This window comes from Entelurus aequoreus, linkage group LG14, assembly GCF_033978785.1.
Source record: "Entelurus aequoreus isolate RoL-2023_Sb linkage group LG14, RoL_Eaeq_v1.1, whole genome shotgun sequence".
Classification (NCBI taxonomy): domain Eukaryota; kingdom Metazoa; phylum Chordata; class Actinopteri; order Syngnathiformes; family Syngnathidae; genus Entelurus; species Entelurus aequoreus.
Window position 1 is genome coordinate 53,759,111 of NC_084744.1, and position 26,381 is coordinate 53,785,491.

At 36.4% G+C, this 26,381-nt stretch overlaps 1 protein-coding gene across 2 annotated transcripts in view; it reads left to right on the top strand.

Annotated features, from left to right (window-relative positions):
- Positions 1–26,381, top strand: part of tfr1a (transferrin receptor 1a) — a 71,390-nt gene that overhangs the window by 37,460 nt on the left and 7,549 nt on the right. For both annotated transcript variants that reach the window (XM_062070211.1, XM_062070212.1), the window contains exons 7-17: positions 1,149–1,244; positions 7,673–7,812; positions 7,902–8,053; positions 10,885–11,004; positions 14,098–14,183; positions 16,772–16,835; positions 16,902–16,969; positions 17,039–17,106; positions 17,208–17,301; positions 22,565–22,786; positions 22,880–23,032. In XM_062070211.1, the coding sequence (XP_061926195.1) occupies positions 1,149–1,244; positions 7,673–7,812; positions 7,902–8,053; positions 10,885–11,004; positions 14,098–14,183; positions 16,772–16,835; positions 16,902–16,969; positions 17,039–17,106; positions 17,208–17,301; positions 22,565–22,786; positions 22,880–23,032 (1,263 nt within the window). The remainder of the gene's footprint in view (positions 1–1,148; positions 1,245–7,672; positions 7,813–7,901; positions 8,054–10,884; positions 11,005–14,097; positions 14,184–16,771; positions 16,836–16,901; positions 16,970–17,038; positions 17,107–17,207; positions 17,302–22,564; positions 22,787–22,879; positions 23,033–26,381) is intronic.

A 26,381-nucleotide genomic window follows, 5' to 3' on the forward strand; every position in this document is an offset into this window, starting at 1 on the left:
TACAAAAACATGTGTAAAGTTGATCTACCAAGCTTGTATGCAAAGGATTGCGCCTCTTAAATGATGTACGTATATGCAGAATATACGCTGATTATCAGAACGCCCTCAATACTGGGAGGAGGAGATGCAAATATAATCATTTAGGACTCACAATGTGATGTATCAAGACTGTAACTGTTCTGTTAGCACACTTATGCACAAATGGCTGTGAGAAAGGAGGCAATCGGGCTGCAAAGACAAGCAATTAATAGAGAGAATATTCCGTCTGCATGTGCATCAACATATTTGGACTGTCGGTAATAAAAATATTAGACATATCGTCTATTCAATAATGACATTTTACAATTTTATAACTGCTGGATGAAAAATTATATTGATTTGTTTTGGGGTACACTGGCTTTTTTTTATTTTATTTTTTTTTATATATCGTTAGAAGACATATTGTTTCAATATATCTCCGACATGAAAAAACTTCTTTCAATATGCATTTTCTTGCATCTGGATCATTCCACAAACTCCATCACAACACAGGAGAGTTTGATTGAATTGATTGAAACTTTTATTAGTAGATTGCACAGTACCTATTCCGTACAATTGACCACTAAATGGTAACACCCGAATAAGTTTTTTAACTTGTTTAAGTCGGGGTCCACGTTAATCAATTTATGGCACCTTCAGTCTGCTACAAATGGGTTCTGTTCTTTAGATCGCGGTTCAATATAGTCCAGACAATATTTGTGTGCTGCATGTCAACAACATAACATGGAGGGAAATGGGTGTCTCCATGGGGATAGTTGGTATACACACCTTTTTTAAAAAGGGGCGGTCTGCACCACTTACGCACTTGTTATCAATTGTAAACACAGTCTTAGTAGATAACCCCTAACACGCTCTTTAATAGTACACACAATTTTATACTTTGCACATGCTTTTTAGCACGTGCTGTACGGATAGTAGATCAGGCCCATTGATTCTGTTTTAACATGCTGTTCTGTTTTGGTGAACTTTTAATGCATTTGATGTGAACAATTAACGTATTTTTCAGTATTTTTCAGTAAATATAAATACTTTTTTTTGTCTTCTATTAAAATAAACATGTGTTATAATTTACTTTGTATGTACCTAACATGTCAAATGTGTTCTTCCAGGTAGCCAATGCTGCCAAAATGAAGGCCTCTGCTGTGTTGATCTACCAAGACGCCACTGATTACCCACCTGCAGGGACCACTCAACTCTTCGGTCATGTGAGTCTGGAGCTTTTTCGGTTTCAAATGGAAAGCCTGGACATAATGAATCAACATGTTGTGAACACCAAGAAAAATGACGTACGAGTAGTGTCAGGAAATGTTTGAAGTGTAACTTTCGGTGTGGTTAGTTTTAAATAAATGGGGAGTGGATGTGCATTTTCACAGTGTGAGATAGTGGCCCATTAGAGTCCAACTATACATATTTTTTCCGTTTTTCATGTCTTGGTAAACTCTGGCAAAAGTGGAGTCATTGAGACATTGCAAAAATGTTTGCGATGAAAGAAAAACATATTGATTCCTTAATTGTCATGCAGAGTTTGTATTGATTTTTTGGATGCAGACGAACGAGGTAGCAGCGTGCAGTAAAAAAACAGGGATATTTATTGATAAACGAACAAAAGCGAGAAAACAAAACAAAACTGCTGAAAACACTCACGGGAAATGTGGAGCAGACGGCGTCCACAAAGTAGTGCGTATTTGGGCTTAGCGTGAAAAGGATCCTCTGTAGTCCAGGGACCAGATAACAATGTCCCGACAATGAAGGTAGCAAAAGGATCAACTTAAATAGTCTTGATTGCCAAGAGCAAACATGTGCGTGGAAATGCTCCGGGACAGAAGTGAAGCAGCCACGGGAAAACACAGACAAAACCGGAAGAGACGCCAAAATAAAAGCACAGGACAGGAAGTAAAACACTAAACACTGCAGTGTTTCCCATAAACTGCCAAGATACCTGTGGCGGTGGGGGCGTGGCTATGGGCGTGGCTATGGGCGGGGTCACCATGACATCATTTAGTAAATTGCATAATTTACTACAATGATATGATTTTCTCTAAAAAGGCTCAAAAAATGTATACTTACTAATTAATAATAACAGTTTTGTTTTAAACGTCCATTCATCCATCCATCCATCCATTTTACAATATAATTACAACACTTTATGTACATATTTATATACAGATTTGAACAATAAGTTATTCACTGAAATATATTTATTAATTGTGGTTCTTACAAAAAATATATCTTATAAAATATAACAGCTAAAATGTCTCTTAAAGCTCTGCCCCTTTAATTAGTGCATACTAAATAATTTAACTTTAGCCTACTACTACAACCATATTATTTACCAGCAACATAAAGTGAAACAGAGGCAGAGGTGTCCTGCCACAGTCAGTAACAAATAAACAGAAAACAGTAGTGGTCAAATACAAATAAGGCAACAAGAGAAGTATCCTACACTTCTCTTTTGTAAAGTAAGTCTGAACAGCCTATATGGGCATCTACATCAACTATATGATTTGCCTGAGAAGTTGGACAGGACAAAAAAAAAAAAAAAAAAAAAAAAGCCGAAAAATCTATTTGTGGCGGACGGAATTCTTTTTTGGCGGGCCGCCACAAATAAATGAATGTGTGGGAAACACTGCACAGAAGAACACTAACCAAAACGCAACATAAGGCATGGCTGGTTACATTAATAGCCTAACTTACCTTTGAACATTACCGTGTATTAAGGATCGGAGGCCAAAAACACATTTGAGAGCCAACTATGGGCTGGACTTTCGCTGATATGTTGGATCCACTATGGACTGGACTTTCACAATATTATTTCAGACCCACTCGACATCCATTGCTTTCGGTCTCCCCTAGAGGGGGGGGGGGGGTTACCCACATATGCGGTCCTCTCCAAGGTTTTTCATAGTCATTCACATCGACGTCCTACTGGGGTGAGTTTTTCCTTGCCCTTATGTGGGATCTGAACCGAGGATGTCGTTGTGGCTTGCGCAGCCCTTTAAAACACTCGTGATTTAGGGCTATATAAATAAACATTGATTGATTGATTGATTGAACAAATGTATTTTCATGCTGAAGGAGATTTTTCTCAAACCCTTTATATGCATGGATGTATATGTATAGGTATGAAGAATATCTTTTTTTTATTCGTGTGGACTTGGCAGCCAATTTCTTTACTTGGTAGTGGCAGGAACATATTTTCAATCCTGTTTTAAAAAAGATAACCCTGCTTATTATTATTTCAGTTGTAAGACTATATCTTGTTAAATTCCTTCGTTTTATTCTTAGTAGATCATTTGTGATACACTTGCATGAACGCAATGTTGTTTGAGATTACCTGTAAATATTTTTATTTTCGAAATAAATCTTAAAATACAGTAGATCTAAACCAGGGGTGTCAAACTCATTTGAGCTCAGAGGTCCACATGAAGTAAAATCTATTCCCTGGTAAAATCATGGCATGATGACTTAAAAATAAAGACAACTTCAGATTAGGGTTGTACGGTATACCGGTATTAGTATAGTATCGCAATACCAATGAATCATATTTGGTACTATACTGCCTCTTAAAAGTACCGGTCCCCCACCCCCCTGCCGTCGTCACGTCATGACATTGCTGGTTTACGAGCAGAGGAGCATGTTCGGCAGCGCACACACACACGGAGTACTTACAAGCAGACACGGTGTGTAGACCGAAAAGGGACAATGGACACATTTTGGCTTAAAAACTATAGAGGTGAAGTTATAACACTGAAACGCCCTCAGGAAGAGGTGCTTTAAGACATGGCTAGCTAGCTAGCGGCTAATGTCCGTCCGCAGTGTTTTAGCTACTTCTAAATCACTAATCCTCACCTCTATGGTGACAAATAAAGTTCGTTTCTTACAAGTATCATCCCTGCAGGACGAAGAATAGCTAAACATGCTTCACTACACACTGTAGCTCACCGGCGTCACAATGTAAACAAACGCCATGGATGGATCTACACCTGACATCCACTGTAATGATACCAAGTACAGGAGCGTATTTAATCGATACTACTATGATTACATCAATATTTTTAGCATCACAAAATCTTTCTTTTAAAAAAAAATCATATTTATAAACTCAGGAAATACGGCCCTAAGGACTTTGAATATGACCAATGTATGATCCTGTAACTACTTGGTATCGGATTGATAACCAAATTTGTTGTATCATCCAAAACTAACGTAAAGTATCCAAACAACAGAGGAATAAGTGATTATTACATTTTAACAGAAGTGTAGATAGAACATGTTAAAAGAGAAAGTAAGCAGATATTAACAGTAGATGAACAAGTAGATGAATAATTAATTTTCTACCACTTGTCCTTAATAATTTTGAAAAAATAATACAATGATAAATTACACAATATGTTACTGCATATGTCAGCAGCTAAATTATGAGCCTTTAAAAGAGAAGTTGTCTTGTATGTTCACTATTTTATTTAAGGACAAACTTGCAACATATGTTTAATGTACCGTAATATTTTTTGTTATAATAAAGCCAATAATGCAATTTTTTATGGTTCCCATTTATTTAGAAAAGTACCGAAAAGTATCAAAATACATTTTGGTACCGGGACAACACTATTTCAGATTGTTTTCTTTGTTTTACCTTGGCCAGAAATAGAACTAACACATTCTGAAAATGTACAAACACTTCAATTTAGTTGAAAATCCTGAGGAAAAAAAATTGTGCAGTTTCAAAAACACAATTAAGAACACAATGAACTTAGACGTTGTCTCAGCGTAACTACAAAACCAACAAACTTGAAGTCACATCCTATCTGGGATTGAACAAAGTAAGTAATGAATAGCTAAAAACTCATTTGTCATGTCCACATATTAAAGGCCGACTGAAACCCACTACTACCGACCACGCAGTCTGATAGTTTATATATCAATGATGAAATCTTAACATTGCAACACATGCCAATACGGCCGGGTTAACTTATAAAGTGACATTTTAAATTTCCCGCTAAACTTCCGGTTGAAAAACGTCTATGTATGATGACGTATGCGCGTGACGTCAATCGTTGAACGGAAGTATTCGGAACCCATTGAATCCAATACAAAAAGCTCTGTTTTCATCTCAAAATTCCACAATATTCTGGACATCTGTGTTGGTGAATCTTTTGCAATTTGTTTAATGAACAATGAAGACTGCAAAGAAGAAAGTTGTAGGTGGGATCGGTGTATTAGCGGCTGGCTGTAGCAACACAACCAGGAGGACTTTGACTTGGATAGCAGACGCGCTAGCCGCCGACCGCACGGATGATCGGGTGAAGTCCTTCGTCCTTCCGTCGATCGCTGGAACGCAGGTGAGCACGGGTGGTGATGAGCAGATGAGGGCTGGCTGGCGTAGGTGGAGAGCTAATGTTTTTAGCATAGCTCTGTCGAGGTCCGGTTGCTAAGTTAGCTTCAATGGCGTCGTTAGCAACAGCATTGTTAAGCTTCGCCAGGCTGGAAAGCATTAACCGTGTATTTACAGGTCCATGGTTTAATAGTATTGTTGATTTTCTGTCTACCGTATTTCCTTGAATTGGCGCAGGGAATATAGTATTCGCACATCTAGAATTACTGCCGGGTCAAACTCGTTTCTCAAAATAATTAACGCATGCTTGGCCTTATCGCCGGTTCATTATTAACGCCGGATCAAATTCGTTTCCTAAAATATTAATTTTATAATCGCATGTCTATAATTTTCGCCGGGTCAAACTCGTTTCGCAAAATATTTAGCATATGGCTAGAACTTCCGCCGGGTCAAATTCGTTACGTCACGAGTGACGCTTTACCTGTCCTCATTTTCAAAATGGAGGAAGCTGCTTTCAGTAGTTTGCAATCGCACAAAGGAAAAAAGATAAAGAGCTATTCAGTAGGATTTAAGGTCCAAGCTATTGAATACCGGTACAGTATGCTAAAAAGAACAGTAAGCAGCTATGTTTTATTAATATACCGTAGCTGCGTGTGTCAAATACTGTATGAGTCATTAAATGACTCCCGCCTCCTGGTGGTAGAGGGCGCTGCCGCGCTTGTGATCCTTCTTGCGACTTCCGGTACTGCAGAAGAAGTGACAACACGCAGCAAGAGATTTTTTTTTTTTTTCCTCTCGCCTGAACTTTTAACATGGAGGATTACATACCGGTATCTAAAATAAAACAGTTTTCTAAACTGGACTTTCAATCGAAGCAGGAGGTAATAATTAAAGGAATATCTCCATCGAGACAGAGAGACTTTTAAAACTGAAGAAAGAAAATAAGGAAGACTTCTATAAACAAGTTATCGATGCTTTTGGTCAGAAGGAGCTGCAAATGGACTCCATTTATAAGTACAGGTAAGACCATAATAACGTTTTTTTTATTAAATGTGCTTTTCATCATGGTATGCTTACATCACACTCAAAGCGCACGCCTAAATTTACCGCATTCCTTTTGGTAAAAGCCGGAGTGAGAAGAGGTTTTAAAATAATTACCGCATGCACGGCCATCCCGCCGGCTTCCGGTAAACGCCGGAGTGACAGGAGGTTTTAAATTAATTAACGCCCCTGCGGCTATTCAAGGAAATACGGTATCCTTCCAGTCAGGGGTTTATTTCTGTTGTTTCTATATGCAGTTAAGCACGATGCTATCACGTTAGCTCCGTAGCTAAAGTGCTTCGCCGATGTATTGTATTGGAGATAAAAGTCACTGTGAATGTCCATTTCGCGTTCTCGACTCTCATTTTCAAGAGGATATAGTATCCGAGGTGGTTTGAAATACAAATCCGTGATCCACAATAGAAAAAGGAGAGAGTGTGGAATCCAATGAGCCAGCTTGTACCTAAGTTACGGTCAGAGCGAAAAAAGATACGTCCTGCACGGCACTCTAGTCCTTCACTCTAACGTTCCTCATCCACAAATCTTTCATCCTGGCTCAAATTAATGGGGTAATCGTCGCTTTCTCGGTCCGAATCGCTGTCGCTGCATTGAAAACAATGGGGAAATGTGAGGAGCCCTTCAGCCTGTGACGTCACGCTACTTCCGGTACAGGCAAGGCTTTTTTTTATCAGCGACCAAAAGTTGCAACTTTATCGTCGTTGTTCTCTACTAAATCCTTTCAGCAAAAATATGGCAATATCGCGAAATGATCAAGTATGACACATAGAATGGATCTGCTATCCCCGTTTAAATAAAAACATTTCATTTCAGTAGGCCTTTAACATTGTGCGAACTCAACAACCATAAACGGAGGTAGAAACTTTTCAAAAGGGTTGAGTTATAATCTGCGTTGACTTTTCTCATTTTCGACAGAAATATTTTGAGGCAATGGGGGTGCCAAAGCACGATGTGTTCGATGCAGTAGACTTAAAACGGCAGGTTTTACGTTTCATTTGGGTCGAGAGGGAGGAGCCTCTGACATAAACTGTTTGCTTGCCTAACAGGATTGCTCTTGTGACATCCAGTGGACACATTTAGAACAGCAGTTTCTTTCATTCAAAAATTTCAACTCATTTTTATACTAATCCCGCGGGCCGGATAAAACCTGTTAGCGGGCCTGATTTGGCCCGCGGGCTGTACGTTTGTTACCCCTTGGTACTGTATGTTAGTTTTGTAAAGTTTTTTTGGTCTCTTTTAAAGGTCCATTTGGGTTCAGGAGATCCCTACACCCCTGGCTTTCCCTCCTTCAACCACACCCAGTTTCCACCTGCCCAGTCTTCAGGTCTGCCAAGTATCTTGGCTCAAACTATCACCACTCGCACAGCCACCAACATTCTTCGGTAAAGTTGTCAAACCACTGGAAAAAAGTCTTCATTTTTAAAAAAGTGTTAACGAGGGGAACATTTCACTTCATTCCGTTCTCCCGCAGACAACTGGAGGGTCAAAATGTGCCGGAAGAGTGGGGTGGTTTTAACAAACTCGGTAGTGAGACTGACGTCATCACTGTGGAGGTCAACAACTTTCTCACTGAGAAAAAGATCTACAATGTCTTTGGCGTCATCGAGGGTTTTGTTGATGCAGGTACTAACAAATTATTTGACACATATGTCAAATACAGTGGAACCTCGATTTACAAACTTAATTGGTTCTTAAACAGGGTTCGTAAATCCAAAAGTTTGTATAGTGAAGCAAATGTATCCAAAATAAAAAATGTAAATATGAATGGGTTTAAGCCTCGACTAAAAAGTCCTTGCTTTAGTAAAGGTTTGTACACTTTGAATACAATATAAAGTGCTGTACAGCAATGGTGCTTAACCTTTTTTACCTCTGGGCCCAACATTTCCACTACAGAGAGGCCCGGCCGGGACCCACTCAAATATTAACAGTAATCTTACAGTTGATTTCAATCTTATTCACTAATTATATCTAACCTATTTACAGTTTACAACCTTGTCAAATGATGTAAAAACATGTGTTAATCACAAAGATTATTGTTTGTTTTAAATATAATTCTTAGCCTTAGGTCAGTTTAATTAGAAAAATAAGTACTAACCGAATATACAACATTAAAAGGGACTCATAAATAACTGACCAAAAATAAATGTACATATAATTATGTTGTGCTAAAAGAAATAAACCAAACTCATAAAAGAATATGTTTCTTAACTAAACTGTCAATAAAATTAAAGTGCAAATGAAAATACAGATTCACCCCCTTAGTCATAATTTTTGCGCTTAAGAAACTTATATGTCAAAAACACATACGTCAAATAAAGTGAAACCTCGATTTACGAACTTAATTGGTTCTTAAACAGGGTTCATAAATCCAAAAGTTTGTATATTGAAGCAAATGTATCCACAAGGAAAAAATTAAATATGAATAATGGGTTCAAGCCTCGACTAAAGTCCCTAATTTAGTAAAGGTTTGTACACTTTGAATACAATATAAAGTGCTGTACAGCAATGGTGCTTAACCTTTTTTACCTCTGGGCCCATCATTTCCACTACAGAGAGAGACCCACTCAAATATTAACAGTAATCTTACAGTTGATTTCAATCTTATTCACTAATTATATCTAACCTATTTACAGTTTACAACCTTGTCAAATGATGTAAAAACATGTGTTAATCACAAAGATTATTGTTTGTTTTAAATATAATTCTCTGCCTTAGGTCAGTTTAATTAGAAAAATAAGTACTAACCAAATATACAGCATTAAAAGGTACTCATAAATAACTGACCAAAAATAAATGTACATATAAGTATGTTGTGCTAAAAGAAATAAACCAAACTTATAAATGAATGTTTCTTTACTAAACTGTCAATAAAATCAAAGTTCAAATGAAAATACAGATTCACCACTTTAGTCATCATTTTTGCGCTTAAGAAACTTCTCTATGACTTTTACCTTCAGACTTCGTCGGTTTGGATGTCCAAACTTTTTCCACTGAGGGCCGCACACGGAAAAATTAAAGCATGTGGGGGCCATTTTGATATTTTTCATTTTCAAACCATAACAAAATATATACATTTTTTATTTATTTTACCTTTGGGGGTCCCGGGGACCATAAAGTGTCTGTCATTAAAATGTTAAAAATAGGTCAGATTATTATTATTTTTTTTAATTATTTAACGCTTACAGTAAATCTCTATATCAACTTCAAGTTGATATAAAGTAATACAAATAAAAAAAATGTTTTATGGCTTTTCTGTCAAAAACAACTTAGTTTTTTTATAGTAAAACTGAAATATGCTGTATTTAGTAATTAGAACCCTAAAATATCAATAATGCAGGACACCATTGATTTTAATTATTTCATATTTTTGAGTAATCACAGTGAAAAGATAAATAAAAAACCACTAAATATATTTGGGATCCAAAAAGTGCCCCACTCATAAAGTGATACATTTTTATTAGGTTTTTCTTTAACTTTCAACACTTAAGTTACGAGATCAACTTCAGATATATCTGTCGCTTTTATGCTGGAACTATTATTTTGTTTGTTTTATGCGCTTTTGTCAAAGAAAACTTTGATGTTTTTATATGGCTACTACACAATTTATGCAATATTTACCACATAAAACATTTTAAAGTGAAATATTTGAAGTAATTGGAGCCCTGAAAATAATTAATTATAACATGGATTTTTTTGTCGTAATTTTTTTTTTTTGGGCAATGGCAAAAAAAGAAAAATGAAGAAAGATAAAAGAAAAAAAAACAGCCTGCATGGCAGCTTTTGTGTCAACATTGCAATTTTTTCTCTTTAGATTTCACCTCATTCCACTTTTTTTAGTGTTCTTTTTTATTTTTACAATAGTATTTCCAGAATGTGTGGCGGGTCGGTAAACAATTAGCTGCGGGCTGCAAATGGCCCCCGGGCCGCACTTTGGACACCCCTGGTTTAAGTTGTCATTACTGCCTCAAGTGGTGAAAAAGTGTATAACAACTGAGTACAGCTGCGGCCCATACGGACAACAGCTGGGTGCTCACGGCCCAAAAATGGGCCCTGGCCCTATGGTCAAGAAACATTGCTATACAGTATCAAACAAACATAATTAGGAGGCGATTAATCAACTGTCTCTTTATTAACAAAATAAAACAACAACGACAAGAAACTCAACTGTCCTGTATGCGCTGCGCTGCCAACACACACACATACAGAAGTCCCTTTTGGTGCCCTCACACACGATCAGAAATCACAAAAATAGATTACTTTACCAACTATATTGCTACAATAACAAACATTTTAAAAAGTGAATTCCACTTGCAGTAATTTAACATTGTCAAAGAGGAAACAGCAGATGGGGGAGAGGTTCCATAAATCGAGGTTCCGCTGTGTAATTATCATGACTGTAGTGTTTAAATATAAATATGAGGAATTAGTATCTTATACCTGTGCTTTGATTCTAGATCGTTATGTGGTCATTGGTGCCCACAGGGATGCCTGGGGTCCTGGTTTTGCTGCGTCAACTGTCGGAACCGGCGTTCTGGTTGAACTGGCTCGTTCCATCTCAGAAATAGTAAAGAAGGGTAAGTAGCTTGTGTGCTCCTGGCCCGTGTACATATTGTCTGATACCGCGGCCAAATCGGTACTTTTGAAATGGTGTTGGTGCCTAAACAGTGCCTGAATCAATATTGGGGGAAAAAACAATGCCTATACGAAATGTAATCATAGATTCCTCAATATGAATGAAGTGCAATTCACTACAAATAGTCCTAATTATCACAGTAAAATCAGCTGCAATACATACACTACCGTTCAAAAGTTTGGGGTCACATTGAAATGTCCTTATTTTTGAAGGAAAAGCACTGTACTTTTCAATGAAGATAACTTTAAACTAGTCTTAACTTTAAAGAAATACACTCTATACATTGCTAATGTGGTAAATGACTATTCTAGTTGCAAATGTCTGGTTTTTGGTGCAATATCTACATAGGTGTATAGAGGCCCATTTCCAGCAACTATCACTCCACTTCTAATGGTACAATGTGTTTGCTCATTGGCTCAGAAGGCTAATTGATGATTAGAAAACCCTTGTGCAATCATGTTCACACATCTGAAAACAGTTTAGCTCGTTACAGAAGCTACAAAACTGACCTTCCTTTGAGCAGATTGAGTTTCTGGAGCATCACATTTGTGGGGTCAATTAAACGCTCAAAATGGCCAGAAAAAGAGAACTTTCATCTGAAACTCGACAGTCTATTCTTGTTCTTAGAAATGAAGGCTATTCCACAAAATTGTTTGGGTGACCCCAAACTTTTGAACGGTAGTGTAACGCCAAACTATGCTAATACATTTGCAATACTTTAAAGTGAATACCGTATTTTCCGGACCATAGGGCGCACCGGATTATAAGGCGCACTGCTGATGAGCTTTTCATACAAAAGGCGCACCAAATTATAAGGCGCATTAAAGGAGTCATATTATTATTATTGTTTTCTAAATGGAAAACACTTCCTTGTGGTCTACATAACATGTAATGGTGGTTCTTTGGTCAAAATGTTGCATAGATGATGTTTTACAGATCATCTTCAAGCCGCTTTGTGGGCGGTCCTATTAACGTGGCTCACCTTCGGCAGCGTCTTTTCTCCGTCATCTTTGTTGTAGCGGTGTAGCGTGCAAGGACGGGAGTGGAAGAAGTGCCCAAATATGGAGCTAACTGTTTTAATGACATTCAGACTTTAATTAAATTAATAACGGAGCAGCATCTCTTCATCCGGAAACAACAACACCCGCTAAAAACCACCCGACCGGAACTCTCTAATAACTAAAGTTCCTTGGATGAATAATGTAAACTCACTACACCGGTATGTTTTAGCGCTTTCATGGCGAGTTTACTGACAGATATAAGTAAGAACTTGACACTACTTTAAATTAGAAATGGCAACAGCGGAGGATGAACGTCCCATAACAAGAAGATAGAGAAAAAGAAGAAGCTTATCGACTACAGTGTCATCACGGACTATAAAGGCGGACTCGCGCAAATTTTCAGGACTTATGCAGATCCCAAATACAGATGGTAAGAAAAGTTGGTTTTGCATAATGTTGCGAAACAAAACGCCAGATAATGTCTTACCTTATAAACACACCATAATAATACTCGTATGTTGAAGCACAGTACAATCCATCAAGCGGTGAGGCTTCATAGCTTACCAAAGTCGTACTAAAACATTTTGATAGATTTTTGAGCGCCGTGTGTAATGTTCTATATTTTCGATGGAACATATAAAATGTTGGTTTTGTTTACTTTAGTCATATTTCAGTCTACACGTATCTCTTATGTGTGACTGCCATCTACTGGTCACACTTATCATTTCACCATGTACCAAAAAAAAAACATTTTCGAGGTCGGTAAGCACAACCAAAATTATTCCGTACGTTAGGCGCACCGGGTTATAAGGCGCACTGTCGAGTTTTGAGAAAATGAAAGGATTTTAAGTGCGCCTTTATAGTCCGAAAAATAGGGTACACTCATTTTAAACAGAAATTGATCATTGATAAACAATTGTGGCAAAGATAGACTACTGTTACAAAAGGGGTTCTTAACCTGGGTTCGATCGAACCCTAGGGATTCGGTGAGTCGGCCTCAGGGGTTCGGCGGAGCCTCCGCCGCGGAGGTCAAGACACACCCAACTCCTCATGTAAATAAAAACTTCTCCCTTTCGGCGTATTACAGATACCCCCAAACAATTTTCCCTCTAATTTTCCATCTGATTTGGAGGTGTGTAATTTGTTGTGGTTCATGCACAGTTCATTTTGTGCAACATTGTCTTGAATTTGACATTTTTATTTTTTATTTTTTACTAAAGAACGGGTTCGGTGAATGCACATATGAAACTGGCGGGGTTCCGTACCTCCAACAAGGTTAAGAACCACTGCGTTACAATGTTGTTTGTTTATTAGTACCGGTACTACATGCAAGACTTGTGTATTGATTGAGCAAAATGTAGTTATTTACTCACACAATCTCACCTTCAAGCACTTGTTGCAGGTGGCTTAGTCCGCATCTTTTGAAGTGACGTGAATTAGTGAAGTTAATTATATTTATATAGCGCTTTTCTCTAGTGACTCAAAGCGCTTTTACATAGTGAAACCCAATATCTAAGTTACATTTAAACCAGTGTGGGTGGCACTGGGAGCAGGTATATAAAGTGTATTGCCCAAGGAAACAACAGCAGTGACTAGGATGGTGGAAGCGGGGATCGAACCTGGAACCCTCAAGTTGCTGGCACGGCCACTCTACCAACCGAGCTATACCGCCCCAGTGACGTACAATAAAACAAAACTTTTCAGCTTAAGCATTTTGCCGACGTTGGAACAGGATTGCCCAAAGTTTTTGCCTTCAAGAGCCCAAGTGAAAAGGTACTGATGGGTCACGGTGCAAACACAGTGATTTTAAACGTACAGCAAAACATCAAGTTTAACACCGTCACAACAGGTAATACGGCGTTAACTATACCTAATTTTTGCCTCATTTCAGTGCCACTAAATTAACAGTAACTATTAATTTTGGCAGCTCCTAAGTTTTTCCCACTTTGGTTACTATCATATATCGTCCTTACTGCTGTTGAAACCCCTCTGCACTTAATAGATTAACACTGCATTATTATCCTTTTGAACAGACGGATTCAAGCCAAGGAGGAGCATTGTGTTTGCGAGCTGGAGTGCTGGAGAATATGGGAGCGTTGGCGCCACCGAGTGGCTGGAGGTGGGTGTTGCAGACTGAAATTGTTCAAAGAGTCACTGTTTGTTAGACTTAGACTTAGACAAACTTTAATGATCCACAAGGGAAATTGTTCCACACAGTAGCTCAGTTCCAAAGGATGGAAAGTGTAAGGATGGAAAAGATAATGCAGGTATAAAGTAGACTATAAATGTACCGTAGTAGCAATATAAAATATACATATTATATATACAGTATATGATATGTACTGATATATTATATTTTTATATAAAATATACAATATATAACAATTACCGTGTACAATATTACAGTATATGTAGCAGCATTGTTAATTACAAGTTTGTACCTAAAAAAAATAAAGTAAGTTGTGATGTTGAATTTTGAAAAAAATATATGTAAAATTAAGTGCACACATTGTATGTTTCAGGTTGAATATAATTATATTTCACTCTTGTAATTGTTTCAAACAAGGTATTTATTTTCATCTTTTACTTTCATATGTTTCGATAATTGAGCTTTTTTCTTTCTTTCTCAGATTTAGACTTTTAGCTGAGCTCTCTGTCATGATTCAACACCCCCTTACTTTTGATAGAATAGAATAGAATGGACTTTATTGTCATTATATGTGCATATAACGAGATTAAGGACTCCAACTTAAGGTGTGGTATTGGGAACAAATATGGGGTAAAAATAAATAAATAATAAAATAAAATAAATGACACAACAGGCAATAAAGAAAAAAACCAACAATTGAAATAAACAGACTACTATCCAATAAAAATAATAAGCAATCCTGTACAATATACAAAACACTATAGAAATACAAAATACTGTACAAAATACTGTACAATATACAGAACAAGACAAGAGTACCGGAGTAAAGACAAGAGTACCGGAGTAAAGACAAGAGTACCGGAGTAATGATGACACATGCTCCACGTGAAATTCGGAACAAAAGTCTAAATCTGAAAAAAAAAAATGAAAAAAAAAAAGGATTTAAATCTATAAAAATATATATATCTGAAACCAACATTGAAACTGAGTAAAATAATATTTCAATCTGGAAAAAAATATAAGGTCAAATAATAAAGTATATGAAAATAAAAATAAATTATTTATTTTAAAAAAATTACCAAATTGAATCGTAATTATATTGAACTTAAAACTAAATTACATTATTAAAAAACAACAACTAATAAACTAATAATAAAAAAAACAACAACTTAAAACTTAATTGTGTATTCACATTTTTATTTTGAATACACTTCTTTTTCTCCACAATTTAACATTAAAACTTGATAAGTCAGTCTCAAAGTTTATTAAAACCTTTGGATCCATCCATTTTTACCGCTTGTCCCTTACGGGGTCGTGGGGGGTGCTGGAGCCTATCCCAGCTGCATACGGGCGGAAGGCGGGGTAAACTAGTGAGTATCCTGTATGATGCCAGTCACCCTCTGCATACCGTTATCAGTAGCCAGAGGAGCCTGTTCAGTGCTAGACTGCTTCATCCTAAGTGCAGGACTAATAGACTAAAAAACTCCTTTGTCCCACACGCCATTAGACTGTACAACTCCTCTCTGGGGGGGAGGGGGGGTACTAAGATGACAGGGGATGCAAAACAATAACAGTGCAATACTATTTCATAACATGGTCACTACTGCCTAGTTTCTCTTGTTATATTCTTATTTAACTGTTATATTTTTATTCTCATTGTTGCTTTTTATTTTTATTCTATTGTAATATTTTTCTATTTTGTTTCCAATTATACCCCCATTATTTGCTTTTTAAATTCGATCTCAATTTTGTACACTGCTGCTGGAATTTTAATTTTCCTGAGGGAACTCTCCTGAAGGAATCAATGCAAGTACTATCTATCTTATCTATCTACACTACCGTTCAAAAGTTTGGGGTCACCCAAACAATTTTGTGGAATAGCCTTCATTTCTAAGAACAAGAATAGACTGTCGAGTTTCAGACGAAAGTTCTCTTTTTCTGGCCATTTTGAGCGTTTAATTGACCCCACAAATGTGATGCTCCAGAAACTCAATCTGCTCAAAGGAAGGTCAGTTTTGTAGCTTCTGTAACGAGCTAAACTGTTTTCAGATGTGTGAACATGATTGCACAAGGGTTTTCTAATCATCAATTAGCCTTCTGAGCCAATGAGCAAACACATTGTACCATTAGAACACTGGAGTGATAGTTGCTGGAAATGGGCCTCTATACACCTATGTAGATATTGCGCCAAAAACCAGACATTTGCAGCTAGAATAGTCATTTACCACATTAGCAATGTATAGAGTGTATTTCTTTAAAGTTAAGACTAGTTTAAAGTTATCTTCATTGAAAAGTACAGTGCTTTTCCTTCAAAAATAAGGACATTTCAATGTGACCCCAAACTTTTGAACGGTAGTGTATCTATCTACACCCTGGACAAGTCGCCACCTCATCACAGGGCCAACACAGATAGACAGACAACATTCACACTCACATTCGCACACTAGGGACCATTTAGTGTTGCCAATCAACCTATCGCCAGGTGCATGTTTTTGTCTAATTTATGAAATGCATAAAATCCTGTCTTTTAAACATTTGTGTCCATTTCTCGTGTCCAGGGCTATCTGTCTTCTCTCAGCATGAAGGCCTTCTCTTACATCAACCTTGATGGCATTGTAACAGGTACCTACTGTCATGAGCACATGTTCCCTTCCTGCAAAGCTTTAATATGACTTTTGTTACCTCCAGGTCACAGTGGCTTTAAAGTATCGGCAAGTCCTTTGATGTACACTTTGATTGAACACACTCTCAAAGAGGTAGATTAATAACAGCGATAGAAGTTCTCAGGATTGCTTAATACAAATAAAACCTCTCTGCTATTTTAGGTGAGCCTTCAGAATAAGGCCGTGCCCCTTCTTTCTCAATTTGGAAAGAACAACTGGCAAACTAATGTGTAAGTTAATGTTTTATGACGTGTGCTATCACATTACGATGTGCAATATGTCGGATTACTTTGTCCACACTGAGACATCTGCATGTTTGTTTGTTTTTCAGGCTGGAACCCATGCAGATGGATAGCGCTGCATATCCCTTCATTGCCTTCTCTGGCATTCCATCTGTGTCGTTTAGGTTCACATCAGGTCATTTAGTAAGTCAGTTCCTCATGCTTTCGCATATTCAGTGTTTCCCACACATTCATTTAGGCCGCTACAAATCGGTTTGGCATCGTAACTCCGCTTACTAAAACGCAGCTCATCTGCACCTGGTCTTTTAGCAACTTTGTCGCGAGTATTCTGACCCCAGTAGATACTATAGGTGTACTGGTAAATGTATGTATGTTGTTTTTTATGTACAGAGCCTTTGATTCGGTAAAGAGGCATGCTGAATACCCAAGCTGGTACGCATTAAGAGTGAAAGACCGGTTGACAGACGAATCAGACTCCTAATCGGATCATCCATAGTGGACTATTTTAATACACCCCACTAATAACTAATAAGAACATAACAATTTGTCTTTAGATATAAGTACAGTAATACCTCACACTGCAAAAATTGAAATCTAAGTAAGATTAAATATCTCAAATAAGGGTGATATTTGCTTATTTTCTGTCTGAAAAGACAATTCTTCTCATAAGCAGATTTTATGTTAGTGTTTTACTTGTTTTAAGGGTTTTGGTCCTAAATGATCTCAGTAAGATATTACAGTTTGTTGCTGAGATTTGATGACCTACACTACCGTATAAAAGTTTGGGGTCACCCAAACAATTTTGTGGAATAGCCTTCATTTCTAAGAACAAGAATAGACTGTCGAGTTTCTGATGAAAGTTCTCTTTTTCTGGCCATTTTGAACGTTTAATTGACCCCACAAATGTGATGCTCCAGAAACTCAATCTGCTCAAAGGAAGGTCAGTTTTGTAGCTTCTGTAACGAGCTAAACTGTTTTCAGATGTGTGAACATGATTGCACAAGGGTTTTCTAATAATCAATTAGCCTTCTGAGCCAATGAGCAAACACATTGTACCATTAGAACACTGGAGTGATAGTTGCTGGAAATGGGCCTCTTTACACCTATGTAGATATTGCACCAAAAACCAGACATTTGCAGCTAGAATAGTCATTTACCACATTAGCAATGTATAGAGTGTATTTCTTTATAGTTAAGAGTAGTTTAAAGTTATCTTCATTGAAAAGTACAGTGCTTTTCCTTCAAAAATAAGGACATTTCAATGTGACCCCAAACTTTTGAACGGTAGTGTATATTGAGTAAAACATGCTTGAAACTAGAATATCAACTGTTGCAAAGCCGTGTCATCAACACTCACGTATAAAACTACTTTTTTAAAGTAATAATTTCTTATTTCAAGCATGAAAAAAAAATCATGACTTTGACACTATTGTGTCTCATATTAAAACAGATGACAGCCAAATGGACTTTGCTGTTTTATTTTCATTGAAACAATAGAAAATACGTACTCATATAGTAGTACAGTTGTTATTAGTGACAATATACTTATTCTAAGGTGTTTTTAGGTTAATTGAGGTTAGCTAATTTTACTAGTTTTGGAAAGTCTGGAAAGTTTCTTGTTCTATTGGCAGATAATTTTAATAATAATAATAATAATAATAATACATTTTATTTAGTATAGCGCTTTTCAGAGCACTCAAAGACACTTTACAGGATAAAAAATTAAAATATAAGACAGTTTAAAGTAATAACATAAAATACAGGAAATATAAAAGCAGTACATTGTAAAATACATAATGATACAGGACAATAATTTTGCTTAGTTCAAATAAAATACCCCTAATTTTTTTATTTTTTTATTATTGTTTTCGAACACTGACTTTTTGGTTCTGTGGCGGAGTTCTTTACTCAAAACATTTGCATCTCAAATCAATGTTTCCTATTGAATTTAAATGGATTTAATTGGTGAATGCCTGCCCTCCAAATAAGCACAATTTTAACAGACCTTTTAAAAAGAAAAACCAACATTTAGATATGAAATATTGTACAAAAACAATACAATAGACCAGGGGTGTCAAACTCACTTCAGCTCATGGAGGAAAATTTGTGCACACGCGGGCCGGACTATTACAAACATGGCATTAAAACTGAAAAATAAAGACAACTTCAGATTTTTTTTTGTCTTGCTTTGGCCAAAAATAGAACAAACACATTTTGAGAATATTATAATAAAAATATAGAAAAAAATACTGGCAGCAATCAAGTTTAGATCCATGAAAGGAAAGAAGAAAGTGAAAGAATGTTTATAACTGTCAGGTTCAAACATTGATGACATCTATTAAAACAGACAAGAAGCAAAGAATCAAACAGAGACAGAATTCAATTTGGCTCAGTGAGGAGAAACATGTACATCTGTACAAAGTGTCATTACGCTCTAACAAAAAAGGTTCACGTCTCCTCTTTTATTTGGATATTCCCTGTTTACATAACAACAGCTGTTTCTAAAGGAATGGGGGTATGTAAACAGCCATTGTTTTTGGTCACATTAACACAAAAGAAAAAGATGCCTCGGGCTTGGACTGGTCCTGGATCGAGCTTGGGCAAGTCTTGGATGACAATAGATAACCCCTCCCGTCTCCTCCCATCGTACACAGCGGAATTTTCCAAGCCTTTGGCTTGGTGCAACGAAGACAGTTTCCGTCTGTTCACTGGGAACTCAGAGAAGGGAAAGTTTTTTGATAATTTACATACAATTTTTCTGACAATAACTGAATACATTTACATATGCATAAAAATGTGTTTTCTTTTGTATAATTTTTTTAATGAATCAAGTAATGTTTATTTCCAAAACACAATATAGAAAGTGAGATTGAAGTTAAGTTAAAGTACCAATGATTGTCACACACACACGAGGTGTGGCCAAATTATATAACAGGATAATGCATACATTTATCATTTGTTTTCAAAACGGTTACAAAAAAGTGTGACCCCAAAAATTTACCATGGGACCCCATTTTTATGACTTGATGGGGTCCCTGGGACCCCTTTTTGAAAATTCCTCGCGCCAACACTGATGGGAGTATTGGTGCGTGCAAAACAGCAGCAGGCGGCTGTGGCCTGCGGGCCAGTTCTAATACTAATCAAATATCTTCCCGGGGGGCCATAGGGGCCTTGACTTTGACACATAGGCAATAGAATGTAGTAGAAAAAAAACTAGACCTAGACTTCCTTTTATTGTTATTCAAATTTGAACTTTACAGTACAGATAAGAACAACATTTTGTTGCATTAGCTCGTTGCCGTGCAGGATAAAAGAGCAATAAGGTGCAAATATAAATAAATAGATTACTGTACAGATAAATATATTGCACTTTTGCATATGCATCCCCGTTTATGGATGTATGTTATATTGTCTTTATATTCCAGAGAGTCAATCCGTTTTTGGGGGGGAATTGAGGGGATTATTATTAGGATGCGTTCAAGAGTCTTATGGCCTGAGGGAAGAAGCGGTTACAGAACCTGGAGGTTCTGCTTCGGAGGCTGCGGAACCTCTTTCTAGAGTCCAGCAGTGAAAACAGTCCTTGGTGGGGGTAGGAGGGTTGTCTCTGCCGATTTTCTGAGCCCTGGTCAGGCAGCGGCTTTTTGCGATTTCCTGGATAGGAGGAAGAGGAGTCCTGATGATCTTTTCCGCCGTCCTCACCGCTCTCTGCAGAGACTTCCAGTCTGACTTGATGAAGTAACGTAATTATAATGTACAGCATTTAACTTAGAGAGCATGCTTCTCCGTCAAACACACCATCAGCAGCAATATTTCCATGGATAAATGTCCGGCCATTTAGGTGTTATTTTAACGTCGTTGGCGACAAGTCGGCGACACGCTCTGTCATGTTTTTGATCATCGTCTCTCTTTATTTTAATGAATATCATCCACTTCCTCTTCTCAGCATTGTCCTTCACACTCATTTTTCTTCCTTTTTTGGAAAAAACTAAGTCATGTTCGTCTTTAGCTTTAAGCTAATGCTAGCGGGTAGGACCAGATGTTTTGGGTGGATCTTATGCGGTTGACTGTGACATTTTGCTTGCACTTTCAAGCATAAAAAAAAATAAAAAAATCAAGGGGCAGCTCTTATCTCAAAACACACTTAACCTCTAAAGGCCTTAGTTGGCCACATGCGTGGACAGCACCTTTTAGCTCTTATTTCCAAAATTGTGTACACTACTGAATTGGGGTCTTATGGCCGCTTATGTGGACACTTATACTGCCATCTGGTGGTGTCAGAAGAGTATAACATACAATGGAATTTGGAAAAAAAGTGTAAAAATAAAAATTAGCATGTCACTACACATGAAGTACACATATGTGTACTTATGGACTAAGTACATCATATTTAAAGATGATTTTTAGTTTGTATTCTAATTAGGGTCCAATAAGCCCAAATAGCAAAGAAAAATAAAAAAAAGCATGTAAACAAACAGCTTGGGCCTTAAGAGGTTAAGTTGAGGTACCACTAGGGATGATGTTTGATAAGAAATTATCGAGTTTGAGCCCATTATCGAATCCTCTTATCGAACCGATTCCTTATCGATTCTCTTATCGATTCCAGATAGGTTGTTGTATATGGAAAAAAACACAATATTTGGTTTAACAAAAGCTCACTTTTATTTTATAACAAAACAATTAAATAAACTAAATAAATAAATATTGACTGTTACCCCCCTAAAAAAATAAAATAAATAAATATTGACTGTTGTTACCCAAAGTATGTTAAGTGGGATTTTTCAGAAAAACAAATATATACAGTAACACAAAAACAACCTGTCTCTGTGATCACTATAGGTGTATAAATAATAATATAGTGTTAAATAAAATCAGTCCCTTGGGCACAAAACTGAAAATAATACAGCTCTCCAAAAAGTGCACTTCTGCTGCTATTGGAACATACCAACTACACACACTATGACACTAAGAATGCCACAGTCATCAATCAACAATTCTTCTTCCAAAAAATTAACATGTCGGCTTTTTTGCTCAGTCATTAAACTGAGCTACGTCATTTCCTGTGATGTCCCAAAGGGCATTTCTTGTGAGACGGGGTTCGTTCCCAGGGATTCGAATAAAAAAACAACTCTTTTTCTTTACTATAGTGGCCTCGATAACAGGAACCGGTTCTCAAAAAGGGATTCGAGTCCATGGAATCGGTTAATTTCTTATCGAACATTTTTTTTCTTATCGAACAACCGGGAGAACCGGTTTCGAACATCATCCCTAGGTGCAACTAAAAATGTTTTTTGGTCATGGTCTATTATGAAAATTAGGGGACCCCACCACCACAAACAGAGTGCGTTTCTGTGGGAAACACTGGCTATCTGTAGCATATCTCAAACCTATCCAGGCAAATCTTTCTTGCTTATTACGGTATGTACTGTATCTTCCACCTTCTTCCTAGGACTATCCATACTTTGGCACGTTACTGGACACCCAAGAAAAGCTGATTGCCACCACGTCCAACCAACATCTACAGCTGGCTGAAGCAGCTGCCAAGTTTGCGGGCCACATGGCACTGAGGCTGGTCCATGACCACCTGCTGCCCATGGACCTGTTAAAGTACGAGAAGGTTATTCGCTCTCAAGTCATTCAGATCAACGGGAAAGTGGATACTGTTAGGAGGGTAGGTGATTTTTGTTTTGTTTTTGTCATTTTCTGTCATTTTCTGTCACATCCGTGACTTGGTAACAACAGAACCGACCTCTGCGTCCCACAGATGCAGCCAAATCTCATCCCCATGTCCATGCAGTGGTTGTTCTCGGCCGCCGGCGCCTACAGCCGAGCTGCCCGTAACCTGATGACCGATATTCAAAACAGCGACCTGGGGGACGTGGAGATGTGCCGCATCTACAACGACCGCATCATGTCGGTAAGTCTCGGCTGAGCTTTGTGTTTGAACAAACCCTTAAAGTTCTAAATCCTGCACTGCAAAAAGTCAGTGTTCAAAAACAAGAAGAAAAAAAAATTAGGGGTAATTTATTTGAACTAAGCAAAATGATCTGCCAATAGAACAAGAAAATGTGGCTTGTCAAGACTTTCCAAAACAAGTAAAATTAGCTAACTTCAATGAACCCAAAAACACCTTAAAATAAGTATATTCTCACTAATAACAAGTGCACTTTTCTTGGTAGAAAAAAAAAAAAGAGACCTTTTTGCTCAATATGTTGAAAAATATTCTTAAATTAAGTAAATTCTAGTGCCATTATCTTGATATAACGATATGCGCTCGAAATTACATTTACTTATACTAAAAACTAATTTATTGTTCTTAATGGAAATTCAACAAAGCAACCGCTTGTTACTCTCGTGGTCTCCTAGCAGCTCAGGCAAATCATATGGTCTAAAAATGCATTTTTCCATTGACAACATGACATCATCGCGTCAAGTGCGTGCTCTTTCAGTCAATTAGTGCGCATATATACAGCCCGGAACCCCGGCCAAAATGTTTTTAATTGTCATTTTGTAGAATTTATCTGAATGTGCATGAACTATTTCTGTTCAATATTCTTAGAAATGTCACATGTTAAATGTTTTTAACTGTCAGTTTACTGTACTGTGCCAACTGTACTACTATATGAGTACGTATTTTCTATTGTTTCATTGAAAATAAAACAGCAAAGTCCATTTGGCTGTCATCTGTTTTAATTATGAGACACAATTGTGTCAAAGTCATGATTTTTTTTCTCATGCTTGAGATAAGAAATGATTACTTTAAAAAAAGTACTTTTATACTTGTGAGTGTTGATGACACAGCTTTGCAACACTTGATATTCTAGTTTCAAGCATGTTTTACTCAATATAGGTCATCAAATCTCAGCAACAAGCTGTAATATCTTACTGAGATCATTTAGGACCAAAACACTTAAAACAAGTAAAACACTCTAACATAAAATCTGCTTAATGAGAATAATTATCTTATCAGACAGAAAATAAGCAAATATCACCCTTATTTGAGATATTTAATCTTACTTAGATTTCAGTTTTTGCAGTGTGAGAGGTTTTTTTTAGCTGTTACAAACCCCTGCATATAAAGACAAAAAAATCCGGCATTTGAGCTCTACAGTAAGTACGTGGTGTGATACCATAGCAAAGAAACCTTTGCCTTGTTTTTAATAGGTAGATTTAATATTTTGGGCCACTGCAACGTTACACACAATGCCCAAACATCATCAACAATGATACTCCACACTGCAAAAACTGAAATCTAAGTAAGATTAAATATCTGAAATAAGGGTGATATTTGCTTATTTTTCTGTCTGATAAGATCATTCTTCTCACTAAGCAGATTTTATGTTAGTGTTTTACTTGTTTTAAGTGTTTTGGTCCTAAATGATCTCAGTAAGATATTACAGCTTGTTGCTGAGATTTGATGACCTATATTGAGTAAAACATGCTTGAAACTAGAATATCAAGTGTTGCAAAGCTGTGTCATCAACACTCACAAGTATAAAACTGCTTTTTTAAAGTAATCATTTCTTATTTCAAGCATGAAAAAAAAAATCATGACTTTGACATAATTGTGTCTCATATTAAAACAGATTATTTATTTTCAATGAAACAATAGAAAATACGTACTCGTATAGTAGTACAGTTGTTATTAGTGAGAATATATTTATTTTAAGGTATTTTTGTGTTCGGCTAATTTGACTTGTTTTGGAAAGTCTTGACAAGCCAAATGTTCTTGTTCTATTGGCAGATAATTTTGCTTAGTTCAAATAAAATACCCCTAATTTTTGTATTTTTTTTTCTTGTTTTTGAACACTGACTTTTTGCAGTGCATATACAGGACATATTTGCAGACTTCTTCGGCGTACCTCTAGACCAGGGGTTTCGAACTTATTTTCATCGGGGGCCACATCACAGTCATGGCTGTAACAGTGAATGTAAGAATATAAAAGTAGAATTGCCTCATTATATTAATGCCGATGCATTTGGTTATTTGATTTTTGTATGCACAAATAACTTGCTTTGAGATCGTAAGTCAAGGTGACAAGCAGATATTTATTGTTATTTTTACAACCTATCATACGGTATATGATAATTAGGGGTGCTAAAAAATGTTTTTTATCCTGATTTTTTGTAGTAATTTTCAAAAATCAAATGAATTTTATTTTTTTGGACGAATTACTTTTAAAAAATAAAATAAAAACATTTTTTAGGCCATCTCTATGCTTACTTGGTGCACGTATGTGTCATACGTCAGCAACCAAAAGGAGGTTTTGTAACCCGCAAGCTGTTTTGTTAAGATGTTGTTGTTATTATTATTATTATTATTATTATACCAAATATCTGAGTTATTGTGTAGAAGTATGGGGAAATAAGTAAAAAAATTACACTTCATTCATTAGCCGTGTTACACAAAAGATCAGTTAGAATAATACATCATGCTGGATATAGAGAACATACAAACCCTTTATTCATTGAATCGAAAATACTGAAATTCCATGACATAGTGAATATGCAAACAGCTAAAATTATACACAAAGCAAACTATAAACTGCTACCCAAGAATATACAACAATTCTTCTAAAAAAAAAAAGAGGAGAAATATAATCTTAGAGAAAAATGTGATTTAAAACATTTGTATGCACGTACAACACTTAAGACCTTCAGTATATCTGTATGTGGAATTAAATTATGGAATCGATTAAGCAAAGAAATCAAACAATGTACTAATATGATCCACTTCAATGTATAAGTGTATGTATATGTGTGTGTATATATGTATACAGTATATATATGTATGTATATATGTGTATGTATATATGTATATATGTATGTGTATATGTATGTGTTTGATTGATTGATTGAGACTTTTATTAGTAGGTTGCACAGTGAAGTACATATTCCGTACAATTGACCACTAAATGGTAACACCCGAATAAGTTTTTCCAACTTTGGCACGTGTTGTGTGTATGTATATATGTATGTGTATATGTATATGTATAAATATATATGTGTATATATATATGTGTGTGTGTGTATATATATATATATATATATATATATATATATATATATATATATGTGTGTGTGTATATATGTGTATATATATATGTGTGTGTGTATATATGTGTATATATATATATATATATGTATATATACTGTATGTGTGTATATATATATATATATATATATATATATATATAAAGTATATGTGTGTGTGTGTGTGTGTGTATGAGTCTGCCTTGTGTATGAAAAGCGCTATACAAATAAAG